The sequence below is a fragment of the Penicillium odoratum genome, assembly GCF_028828045.1.
Source record: "Penicillium odoratum strain IBT 22623 chromosome Unknown utg000008l_segment0_segment0, whole genome shotgun sequence".
NCBI classification, from domain to species: Eukaryota; Fungi; Ascomycota; class Eurotiomycetes; order Eurotiales; family Aspergillaceae; genus Penicillium; species Penicillium odoratum.
The window spans coordinates 1,778,772-1,790,301 of NW_026643150.1; the positions used below are offsets into that span (position 1 = coordinate 1,778,772).

Below are 11,530 nucleotides of genomic sequence, written 5' to 3' on the forward strand. Positions count from 1 at the left end.
ATTCCAATGCTGCACTCAACGTTTTCCACGGCGAACGGAGATATCAAAGGCATGGAGAAATCACAAAATCATGGTTCGGGTGTGTGTTGAAGCAATGGGGTAGTGCTGGAAAGAGCATCGAGTAGGTATTGATGCCAGACATGATGTTCACAGTCATAGAAGCCGAAATGGGGAGAAGACGCCTTCAACTCCTCTCCGCTGAAGAAACCCCGAAAGACAAAAAAAGATGATGACATCTTACTGCGAGCCACTCTGGTCGCGGGGACCCCAGGTTGCATTACGAGATGGGTGACGAGGGGAAGAGGCCGGAGCATTGTTCTGCTGGGACGAAGAGGGTTTCTTGTTCCAGGTCGATCCCCCGGATCCAGATCCATCGCGCGGCTTGGGGCCCTTGCGAGTGTTCTTTGGGTTAGAGGGGTGGCGTGGACGCTGCTGATTGGAACGATTCTTTCGAAGCATGAGCAAAGTTTGACCGGTCTCTTGACCAGGAAATAGTACAGGGATGCGAGTATTTCCATATTGATCTTTATCACCGGATCCAACCATGTAAACTTCAATGCTTTGAACTCCTACCGGCTTCATATGCTTAAACCGTGTTCGGGCAATGGGGGCAAGGGCCGGGGAGTGCCAAGCTGCGGGAGGAGCCATGAGAGGAACTCGAACACCAGGCTGCGAGCCTGGCTCGCGATCCTCAAAGATTGCTTCTTCTTCAGCCACCTGTCGAGCTGCAAGATCTCCATCACCATTCTGCACATTAACTTCAACTTCAACATGGCTAGGTAGAGAAACAGAGACTGCTGAAGCTGACAGCTGAACATCAAGAGGTTCTTTCGTGGCAGAGGCAACAGCCAGGACGCTCTTTTTCTCCGGAGAGGTCTTCTTGCCGAAAAGACCGTTGATCTTATCTTGCCAAGACATCGCAGGTGAAGTGGAAGCCGGGGCGGGAGTAGTCCGCGGCGGTGCCGCAGCCATGGACGCAAATGTGCGGGGAGGTGCAGGCGCAGCGGCCAAAGGCTTGGGTGGTAGCTTGACAATAGGTCTGGCAGGAGGGAAATGAACCATTGGCCGACCGGAGCCGTTATCATGGACTGGATGAGAATATTCCTCTGGGGGAGGCGGAGATGGGCTTCGGTGCACCTCGACTTGCTCCACTGCGATGCGCCTGGGTTGCTCGGTCACGTTGGGGAAGAATCGTGAGCTGCGTGCAGGCACGTTGGCAAGGGAACGAGCGTGGCTATCCGCAAAGGACAGACCGTCTGTGGGAGTCTCGAGGCTGTTCAAAGGATTCGAAGGTGGCGCAGGAGCGGGCTTCGAGTTATGGTTAGCGTGGACAGCAACTTGGCGCCTGACGCCATCTTCGACTCGGACTTGTTTCCACGTATGACCTGCGGGAGTCTCAACAGCAGTCTCAACAACAGGCTCGGCGGCAGGCTTAAGCGGGGGTTGAGCAGGAGCCTTGGGAGCAGAAGAGTCGTTCGTAGTGACAGACACCGTGCGTCTTACTCCATCCTCACCAATCACGACTTTCCTCCATGTATGCTTAATGTTGGATTGCTTCCCAGGCTGGTCACGATTGGATTGGTGAATTTCTCGTAGCTTCTGGGTTTCCTTGAATTCCTGGCGGAATTTATCACCTGCTTCGAGTTCATGCTTATTGGCGACGAGACCAAAGTTATTCCAGGCGTTCACTCGCTCGTTTTGCCACTGAGGATTTTGAGAGCTAGGTGGCCCAATTGGACCAGGGCGGCCAATAGGACTCAGAGGATCGTAAGAGACATGTCTGGTCTCAGGCGATGGCAAAGAAGGAATCGGAGCTGCATCCTGAGGAGGAAAGGACTGACCAGCAGGCATGGTGGGTTGGTCAAGGCCAAGCTGGCTGCGAAGTGGGATATCCCGGGAGGGAAAGCCACCAAGGCTTGGGTCAAAGATACCGTTTCCGAGGGTACGGTCACTGCTCAAGGACTTCCACAGATTATTCACTGAAGGAGGATTCGAAGGAAGATTGGGCGCAGTTGACCAAGGAGCGTAGGAATTAGAAACATTCAAATTTCGCTGCTGGCCGTCTTGCTCATCAACTTTGGGGTCATGGGGATGAGATTCAGCGGATGGGGGGTTGATGGAAGGAGGGGCAGGTTCATGTTGTGAGGAATCATGGTGGGGTGAAGGAGCACGACGCAAGTGAGGCGAGGAAGTTTTCTCAGTCTGCTTTTCAGCAACACGATCCCTTTCATTGGCAGCGACAATTCTCTTCACAGAATCCGGATGATGAACTTTCATCATCCCATACTGCTTAGGTGCACCTGTAGGCTCCGGCACAGGAGGCTTTGGGGGTGAAGATATCAATGCAGCAGGAGGCGCATTTGACGTAGGCGCTTGAGGTTTGCGACTATCGATGCTATCCTTGCGTTTCTTCTCTGGTGGAGGTCCCAACGCCGCAAGCTTCTGACGAATTCTCTCTTCCCTCGCTTGTTTTTCTTGCTCCTCCTGTTCTAGTCGGCGCTGTCTAGCTTCCAGTCGCTTCTCCTTCATGATACGCTCCTGTAGAACAAGTGGATCTTCCTGCGGCACTTCTGGTACCACAACTGGAGCCGGCTGGTTCTCCTTTGGCGATGGTTCACTACCCATACTCACTGATGGGCGTGCAGGCAAGCCTGAACCGGCTTGTTGGCGGTTTGGAGAAGTTTCACGAACATGCCCCGGCTCACGACCCAACAAGGCTGGATCGACCATATTATTGGCATGAGAGCCTCGCCGAGCATCATTGTATCGTGGAGGAGGCGCATCTCGACCGAAGGACATACGACGACCATAGCTTCCACTTCCACCACTCACATTCGACGATGTCCGACGACGGTTCCAGCCCATTCCTTCTTGGTGACTCGATCGAGATGTCTGGAATGCCGCTGACGGTTCCGCAGGACCAGCGTGTTCACCATGGTTGGGTCGCTGTAACACGGCAGGGGGCCGAGGACCCTGATCCTGCCGCCATGAAGGTCTTCTATTATCTGCCACAGGCTCATATCGGCCAGATCGAGAGTTGTATAGTTCTCGAGGCGCCCCCGAAGTCGTCTCTCTCCAAGTGCGATTGAAATCATCGGCCGCAATCTCCTGAGGAGGCAATGCGGTATGGTGGCCATCTTCTCGGTGGGGATAACCGACTTGACCGCGGGGCTGCGATACTGGGGGTGGTTGCAAAGGTGGGTTGACTGGAGACACTCTTTCCACAGGAGGCAGCGCAGCCCAAGGAGACTTCGCCGGCGGAGGGGCTGGACTTGTCGACCCCGACGGCATTCTGTCATTTGTTCCTCTAGATGAGATACTTGCAGCCTTGGCCTGCCGCTCGGCACTCGCTCCAAGCCGGAGTACCGTTGGATTCGGCCCCACAGAGGTGGTTGGCTTCGGTGCAGCTATTCTAGGGGCTTCCTGTGCCGCCACTGGTTGCTCCGGCGGCGGCGCTTCCTTTGGCAGTTGAGCAATTTCCTCTGGCGGCGGCGGGTGATCATTATGAGTAAGTGTGACCTTTGTTCCATCGGTCCATTCGATTGTCTCTGGTGCCCAGTCATCTTCATCATCGTCGATATCCGCCCATTTCGATTCAGTGCCGCCAGAATCCTCTTGAATCCTGGAAGTCATGTGAATGCCATATTGTTGTTTCAATTCCTCATCGGTCAAGTGCTTTTGTGGTGGAGGCTGGACAGCTATATTCAAATTATAGTCAGCATTTAGGGAACCGCTTATTTCGACAAAATGAACATACGTCGGTTCTTATTCCAGACTTGGTTGGGATCTGGCCCCGACCCGCCTGGCTTCCCACCACCAGCACCGGTCTTGGAAATAGAATCGCGCATGCCGCTGGTGGTCTTTGCAACCAAGCGCGGTCGTGAACTAGGCTGCGGTGTTCCAAGGGGAGTGGTTGAGGCAGATGGAACTAATAATCTTTGTTAAAAACAGGCCACAGTAGCGAAATAATACAAAAATACCTTTCTCCGGCGCTTTGGGAGGGGCAGGGGCCCCCGGCGCCTTTGGGACAGTGAATTTCGCAAAAGACATCGGCTTAAAGATGGAAGGTTTTTTCACCGATCCTGTTCTTGTGTGATGTCTCCCATCTGTTCGACTGGTATCTGACTCTGAACCACCCTGGGAACCCGTATCGTCTCCACCATCTGACACCGACGCTTGTCCATTCAGCTCGAGAGCTCTGGAGGCAACCAGTCCAACGCCTTGCTTTGAAGCATCCTGCAACCACTTCAGCTGATTATTCTCTTCTTTCCCATCAACGAAACCCACCATCGAAGAGCTCCCGGTATCCTTGTCACCTCCAGTTCGCTTGTCTTGGGACTCACGCGTATCTCTCGTCACGTCGTTGGAATGTTGCTCAGATGTTACTTGGGTTTGCGAAGTGTTTGCGATATGTTTGGTCTCCCCCGCGTCCCCTTCAGCAGAAGTCTTATCGGTTGTGCTCGCAGGAACGTCGGAAGGCGAAGGCTCGCCGCCCGACAGGGTCTGATCTACCACATCGCGGCTGCTCTGCTCTGCCATAACAATACTCGAATCTGTGGAAATCACAAAATGAAACATGTGTCAGAAATGGGTCCGTTAAAACGAATCTTAGTGGGATGAAATCATGCGACACGAGAGGCAGCCGCGGATTCAGCTTGCATATAATCGGGAAAGATGATGACCGTACCTATTGTCAGGTTTCAAGAATCGCCACTGTTTAACTACTCGATTGACTGGTTGTACCCTGAAAGATCGGGGATTCCACAACCAGAAGAGGGGAGTTGTGCGGGCCACGTCCCGGGGGCAGTTGGAGATTCGGTGACGGGGGGTGGGTTTGTTGCGTCGCTGGGTAGAGATGGCGCAAGTGGGAAAGGAGTCCACAACCCAGGAAGGGAATTTCCCAAGGATAGGAGGGAGGGAATCGAGGAGAAGGAGATGTGTCCGAGGGTGGATGATGAATACGAAGGTATTCGGGCTTGTTGAAGATGGGTCTCGGGTTTGAAGCTGAGAGTTGGCTGCTTTCGGTTAGCGCAGTCCCGGGATTGTTTATGAGAGGACCTCAGCAATTATAGTCGTCCGCCTTGGACTCTTTTGAAATGAACGTACTTCAGATGAATTTGAACAATTTATTAAGCCTGGCTTGATTTTTATTGTACTGTCAAGGCCAAGAGTGGGATATTCAGTGGGCCAGGGGTGGTAGAAATGGGAAATACGGATAAATCTACGACACAAACTACGTACAGCGGGGTCTTTCTTTAGCGGCGAAGACAATCCCATTCACTACGATTTGAAATGCTGATAATAAAACAAAATGAGATTCAATAGAGTCTCTAACTCCTACACACTTTCTTGCTCTGGGGGAACGGAGGATGTATATACTTCAATCCGCCTCCGTTTCATTCAAAGGGAAACAAGTTTAGTGAGGGTGGTTCTTGTGGTGACCTGTGAAGATAGTAATTAGTATGAATGTAACTGTCGGATGGTATCGAGGCGAGGGCTTTCGAGGGTCACATACGGAGGTGGAAGTAGTACTCCATGCTGTAGCCCATGATCAGGATACCGGCAATGGCGTGGGCGAGGGCTACTCGTGTCAGTACTTTATATTCTGGTCACACAAGCACAGTGAAAATACTTACGAGCACCGGAGTTCTTGTTGAAGAAGCGGGCCTGGTAACGACCGAGGAGACCAGTGGCCTTGACCTGAGGAGCAGGGCCACGGGGCAAACCGGCGTAGAAGTTCACAACGCGCTCCATGCGAGCAGCATCCTGGGCGGCACCGATAGCCTTGACAAATATATTAGCGTTAATCCCGGGTAGAAATATCGTTGTATATCGTTGCTATTTCGCACAAGAAAAGCCTTCGGGAAGGGTCGGGGGCGGGAGGGGTGCCAGGTGCGCTGGCTCACACGACAGGAGAGTTTGGGTTACTCACATTGGGAGAGGCGATCTACTCAAGTATTTAGTATGATGGGAATAAATTTGGCGGGTCTAAGCTATCAATTCGGGTGTGCATACCTTGGGAGGGATCAGGGTCGAGAGACCACGGCGGGCGATGTAGCTCATCTTGTCTGGACTGAATGTGGTCAGAAATTGGTCGCGTTGAGTTGTATTGGTTTCGGTGGGGTTGAAAAAGCCCAGTAAGGGAACTCACGGTAGTTCGCAGCGCAAGTGAACAAGGAACGACTGATGATGCAGGAGGAAGAGAACCTTTGGCCGGGAAGCGGGTGGTCGGATGAAGCCAAGCGCGCTAAACCGTTTTGGGTGGAGCCGTGACCTGCACTCGGTCTGCGATTAACCTCACAATCATTGTGTCCACCCTCTCTCTAGTCCCCGCTCTCCCACATTCACCATGTCGCTCTTCAGAATTGGAGGGGCCGCTGGCCTCCGAAGCACTCGAGTGCTTGTCCCAGTCAATGCCCGTTTCGCCTCCAATTCCGCTCAGGGTAGCCCTGCCGTCAAGACCAACGCCTCTGAGGCTCCCACCGCGACTCACAGCGGAAGCTCTCTGATCAACAAGGAGAGCCCTTCCGAGGCTATGACCCGTCACCAGCCTGACTATGAGGCCACAATCGACCACGCAACCTCGTGCGCCTTCCCTGGAATCGATTCCGTTCGCATACGCCCACTTGCTAATCTTTTCCCAACAATATAGACTATTCTCTCCGGTTCCTAAGCGTGTCATGGATGGCAGTGAGCCTGGTGACACTCTGGCCGCTGCTGTTCTCTCCGGTGCTCCGACCGACCTCCAGGCCCGCACTGTCAGGTACCATATCAACCCTTTCAAGTTAAAATACTTGAGCGACTGATGCTAAATCTGTTTCTTCACAGAATCTTCCGTGCCGCAAAGCCGGCTACTCAATCCGGTACCTGGCACTCACACCACTGGCGCATGGACTGGGATATCCTTCAGAAGGGCCACCGTTGGGAAAACCCTCTGATGGGATGGCAGTCGTCTGCGGATGCCATGCAGGGAACCAACCTTAAGTTCAAATCGAAGGAGGATGCGATTGCCTTTGCCCAGAAGCAGGGCTATGAATACTTCGTTCAGGAGCCCAATGAGCGCCGCTTCACCCCCAAGGCTTATGCGAACAACTTCGTTTTCGAGCCCAAGAAGCTCAAGCACATCAAGACCAAATGAGTGCTGTTTTGGTATTATGTACATATAAATGCAGGTTTTACTTTTAAGTCAAGTTTTTTCATGTTGCAGGATTACGTTTAAACGAGGTTGCTCAGCGGATCACAATTTGCTACAGTAGGGCTCTTTCCTATATGCCTAAAAGCGTCTCGTAGCCATATTCAGAGCCCCTTGAACATGCCCTTAGCCAATATTGCATTGGCAAACTGGCAAACGGAGAATCATCCGACATCACGTTGAAATAGCTTGATCAGGAAGCTTTTCACCACGAAAGCCAAGCCAACATATGGTTCTTATTAACGTTAGAAGTCCATTAAGCTACCTTAGGAACCGCTCAAATTCCACGTTTACCTCACCCAGGGCATTGGAATCCAGTCGATGATGCGCTCACTGTTATGGTGACCTATAATAAGAAAGTTGCCACGAGGCATACCTCTTGGTAGGCTAGGATGTTTGGTTGATGACGGCATCGTTCCATTATTTTCTCGGCTGCAACCTATATAGTTGGGATTTTCCCCGCCTCTTCCCCTTTTCAAAGTTCAAATTTATATTCAATGAATTATATTGGTGTTGATCCAACAGACATTATGGCTGACAGTGAGCACGTCCGACCACTCGGTAGATATTTTAACCCTACGGAGGCTGATATTATGTAGAACATACCGGCCCTATCCATCAACACGAAAGCTTCTTTGACAGAATTTTTCATCCTCATAAGAGTGAAGATAAAGACGAAGAATATGAGCATGAAGCCAATGACCCCACCAAGACTTCACAAGAGGAGGCTGACAAGGATCACATGAAGGATGAAGACAAGTTCAAAGACCGTATGCACAAGGAAGGACAGCTGGAATCTCAGGGTGAGATTTACGACTATCTGATGTGATGTAAATGTTCCCGTTATCATGTGAAGTTTTCTTTGAAAATAAAATGTAAATTACCATTCTCGCTGTGGTAAACTTTCTCTGCCCATACTGGGATGTAGAATTTGCGGGTTACCGCTACGGTGAACTATAGTATCAAGGCAACCAATTTCCAGGTAGCCTACCTAGTTGACAGCACTAATAGCTTATACACTACGTGGACGATATTATGTGACATATCTAATGAGAAGTATATGCAACAGGGGCTATTGGTGCTATTGTTATTTCGAGAATACCTTCACTATTGTAATGTGATGTAGTACTTTTTTTCCAATCACCACAACAATTCATCCAAAAAATCACTAGAAAATCTTGCAGAGTTTCTTCAATTATCTGCAAGTTATGTTGGACAACACTTCAGATATAATCCCGGTGCCTTACGTCTTTCGCTGGGGCAAGGCAAAAGGGACGTTATCAGAGCTGGGCCCTTTCATCATCATGAACTATATTCCCCATAAGGGAAGTACGGGTAACCCTCTTGAGACGCCAGGACGCCAAGTAGGAGAACGTCCAGTATTGAATCCGGAATCTAAACCGGCCAGGCTCAAGTGCTAGAAGCTCTCTATATGCGCTATCTACATATATACCTTACTGGGGCCGGCTAGGATCACTTGTCAAGGATCAAGATTCTACTTGGGATGTGATACATTGGCCTCTATCGTCTTCTGTGAGCGAAAATGTGTCAATTGAGACACTGTCACGATCGAGGCTACCGACTACCCTTTTTGATACAGCATCCTCGTATTTTGAGGCGCTTGCGGAGAAGACGGAGAAGGCGGTTATGGAGTGAAAAGAGGAGATAAAGCGGATGGTGGAGATAGAGAGGAAAGGGTAGATGAATAGGATGACGATGACAATACAAAGGATAAAATTGTTGAAGGAGGAGATGGAGTAGATGGAGACAGTGTGGGAGCGGGAGATAAAGGACATGATAGAGAGGGAAAAGAAGTGGGAAATACGGGAAATGAGGGCGATGAAGAGGATCATGACCGTGTAAAGGAAGGAAAACAAGTCTTTCCCTCAGGTCTTAACTACTTTATCAATCCATTTTGCACTTTGGAGAAAGTCCAATAATTTATGTTTTTCTTCTCCTTCTTCCAAGTATTCAGTCAATCTTTTCAATCGAATTCGTATCTCCAAGATTCGTTTGAGAACCTCGGAAAGAGATTGGCATCCACACAATATTCGGATGGACAAAATGCTATAGACAACCTATCATGAAGATTTATAACCCGCCACACGATTAACAATATCCGATTATAAACAGCAGTTTGACCCGGATTGATCTAATTTTGACTATTCGTAGACCGTGGTATATCTTACCAATATTGTAGTTTCAATGTTGCTCTGGATGTCTTCGATCTTTACATACATGTATCGTAGGCACGGAATACATATCCGCTATCCATGGATCTTTGTGGTATACAATATGTTGAGCCATACAGAGGAAGTTAGACCCTCCAAAGTTCTGGAGATCAGTCAAGATCCTTTTCATGATTCCGATATACTACAAAAAGGCTAATTTTAATAGGATGTGAGCGGCATAAAGTCCTCGGAAACAGTACAGTCTGCTAAGTAGAATTTGCGCGGATCAATCAAACCCGAATCGTCGCAGCCCCGCCACCCCACTCTAAAAATTAACTCCGATAAGATCACAAAGATCGCAACCTTTTCGTTCACAATTTTTTTCATCTCTATTCCCACACAATACTCATAATGGCACCTTCTGCAACTGAAACTGAGGGCATCGACGAGACCGTCCTGACCCTCCGCAAGGTCCTTGTCTCCGAAACCGAGCCCCTCGCTCGGCGCTTCCGCGCGCTGTTCTCCCTTAAGCACCTGGCCTGTCTGCAGCCTCCCACCGAGAAGACCCTCCCCGCTATCCAAGCGATCGCCGCCGGTTTCGCTTCTCAATCGGCTCTCCTCAAGCACGAGCTTGCATACTGCCTGGGCCAAACCAAGAACCGCGACTCTCTCTCGTACCTGCAGCACGTTGTTAAGGATGTCGAGGAGGATGCGATGTGTCGCCACGAGGCCGCTGAGGCTCTCGGTGCCTTGGGATATTCCGACAGCCTGGAACTTCTGAAGAAGCTGCGGGACGATGCGAATGAATTGGAAATTGTCCGCGAGACCTGTGATATCGCAGTTGATCGCATTCTGTGGGAGAACTCTGAGGCGAAGAAGGCGGAGAATCTCAAGGCTAGGTACGATTGCTACGACTTAAACCACGTTCCTTATAGTATTTCCCACAGGATTTGCTAATTTTATTCATTTGGCAGTGATTTTACCTCTATCGACCCTGCTCCCCCAATGCCTCTGCAAAACAACGAGCCCTCAATCCCCGAACTGGAGAAAACATTGATGGACACAGAACTTCCTCTCTTCCAAAGATACCGGGCTATGTTTGGACTTCGTGACCTTGCATCGCCCCCAGACCTCCCCACAGCAGTCGGCGCTGTGAACGCGCTGGCCAAGGGTCTCAAGGACCCTTCTGCTCTGTTCCGTCATGAAGTTGCCTTTGTTTTTGGACAGCTCTGCCACCCCGCCTCCATTCCTTGTCTAACAGAATGCTTAGGTGACCTGCAAGAGGTTGGTATGGTGCGACACGAGGCCGCCGAGGCACTTGGTAGCTTGGGTGACGAGGAAGGTGTGGAGGCCACCCTGAAGAAGTTCCTGAATGACCCTGAGCAGGTTGTGCGGGATAGTGTGATCGTGGCGCTTGACATGGCAGAGTTTGAGAAGAGTGGCCAAGTTGAATATGCGCTGGTGCCCGATGGGAATGCCATTGCCGTTTCTGCAGCATAAGGGAACTTGGGAAGGATAGAATAAAAAAGTCGTCACGTCGTTATTTTGATACTCTTATCGCGCTCTGTTATACAGCCAAACATAGACACTTTTCAAGTTTGTACAGCCTGTTTCCCCCTCGCTTAGTTGTTCTTGGTTTCCCTGTGAATGAAGATTAGTAACTGGTAACAATATTGCGACGGAGATTGAGTTGACATACTTGTGACCGCACACACACCGATAGAAAACGGTACTTCCTTCATCAGCACTGCGAAGCTGAACAGTGGTGTAGAACATCTCCTTTCTTCCGCACTTGGGGCATTGTTCCTGAGCAATGGCCTCGGTCCTTCGGTCTTCGGCGGAAAGCTCTTGGACGGCAGAGCGCTTAGCTCTTAACGCGGAGGGGAACGCGGAGGGCTTGGATTCCGAGATGATGGTTTGCGGGATTGTGTCTAGCAGCAGATTAGATGTTGTGTCTAAAGGGGTGCTTCCAAGGCCCAATTGGACTGCTTACCCTTGTTCCTAGTTCCGCAGACATTGCAGTGCAGAATCGCATTGGCATCACCAGTGGACTCGCGCAGCAGATTGCCGCAATCCGTACAGAAAATCAAAGACCCAATGACAGACATGGCGAAAATGATACCGAGAGTAGCTCAAGGGGCAGCTATGTGATTCTTTCAAGTTAGAT

General features: G+C 50.5%; 6 protein-coding genes across 6 annotated transcripts; 3 read left to right on the top strand and 3 right to left on the bottom strand.

Moving 5' to 3' along the window:
• Nucleotides 1-237: 237 nt before the first annotated feature.
• N7520_010879 (uncharacterized protein) lies at nt 238-4,578 on the bottom strand (the record flags this gene model as incomplete). The annotated part of the gene is made up of 3 exons (XM_057144812.1): nt 238-3,698; nt 3,758-3,928; nt 3,981-4,578. The coding sequence occupies 3 exons, from the start codon at nt 4,576-4,578 to the stop codon at nt 238-240; spliced, it is 4,230 nt and encodes a 1,409-aa protein (XP_056990566.1).
• An 819-nt stretch (nt 4,579-5,397) lies between these two features.
• On the bottom strand, nt 5,398-6,063 carry N7520_010880 (F1F0 ATP synthase subunit f; the record flags this gene model as incomplete). Its single annotated transcript, XM_057144813.1, has 4 exons — nt 5,398-5,442; nt 5,516-5,581; nt 5,637-5,784; nt 6,016-6,063. 4 exons carry the CDS (start codon nt 6,061-6,063, stop codon nt 5,417-5,419), a joined length of 288 nt encoding a protein of 95 aa, XP_056990567.1. The 3' UTR covers nt 5,398-5,416.
• Nucleotides 6,064-6,349: 286 nt separating this feature from the next.
• Nucleotides 6,350-7,138, top strand: N7520_010881 (ETC complex I subunit; the record flags this gene model as incomplete). Its single annotated transcript, XM_057144814.1, has 3 exons — nt 6,350-6,585; nt 6,653-6,763; nt 6,829-7,138. The coding sequence occupies 3 exons, from the start codon at nt 6,350-6,352 to the stop codon at nt 7,136-7,138; spliced, it is 657 nt and encodes a 218-aa protein (XP_056990568.1).
• A 551-nt stretch (nt 7,139-7,689) lies between these two features.
• Nucleotides 7,690-8,021, top strand: N7520_010882 (uncharacterized protein; the record flags this gene model as incomplete). Its single annotated transcript, XM_057144815.1, has 2 exons — nt 7,690-7,732; nt 7,792-8,021. 2 exons carry the CDS (start codon nt 7,690-7,692, stop codon nt 8,019-8,021), a joined length of 273 nt encoding a protein of 90 aa, XP_056990569.1.
• A 1,753-nt stretch (nt 8,022-9,774) lies between these two features.
• N7520_010883 (deoxyhypusine monooxygenase) lies at nt 9,775-10,863 on the top strand (the record flags this gene model as incomplete). The annotated part of the gene is made up of 2 exons (XM_057144816.1): nt 9,775-10,262; nt 10,338-10,863. 2 exons carry the CDS (start codon nt 9,775-9,777, stop codon nt 10,861-10,863), a joined length of 1,014 nt encoding a protein of 337 aa, XP_056990570.1.
• Nucleotides 10,864-10,985: 122 nt separating this feature from the next.
• On the bottom strand, nt 10,986-11,471 carry N7520_010884 (DNA-directed RNA polymerase I core subunit RPA12; the record flags this gene model as incomplete). The annotated part of the gene is made up of 3 exons (XM_057144817.1): nt 10,986-11,004; nt 11,063-11,294; nt 11,357-11,471. 3 exons carry the CDS (start codon nt 11,469-11,471, stop codon nt 10,986-10,988), a joined length of 366 nt encoding a protein of 121 aa, XP_056990571.1.
• Nucleotides 11,472-11,530: the final 59 nt, after the last annotated feature.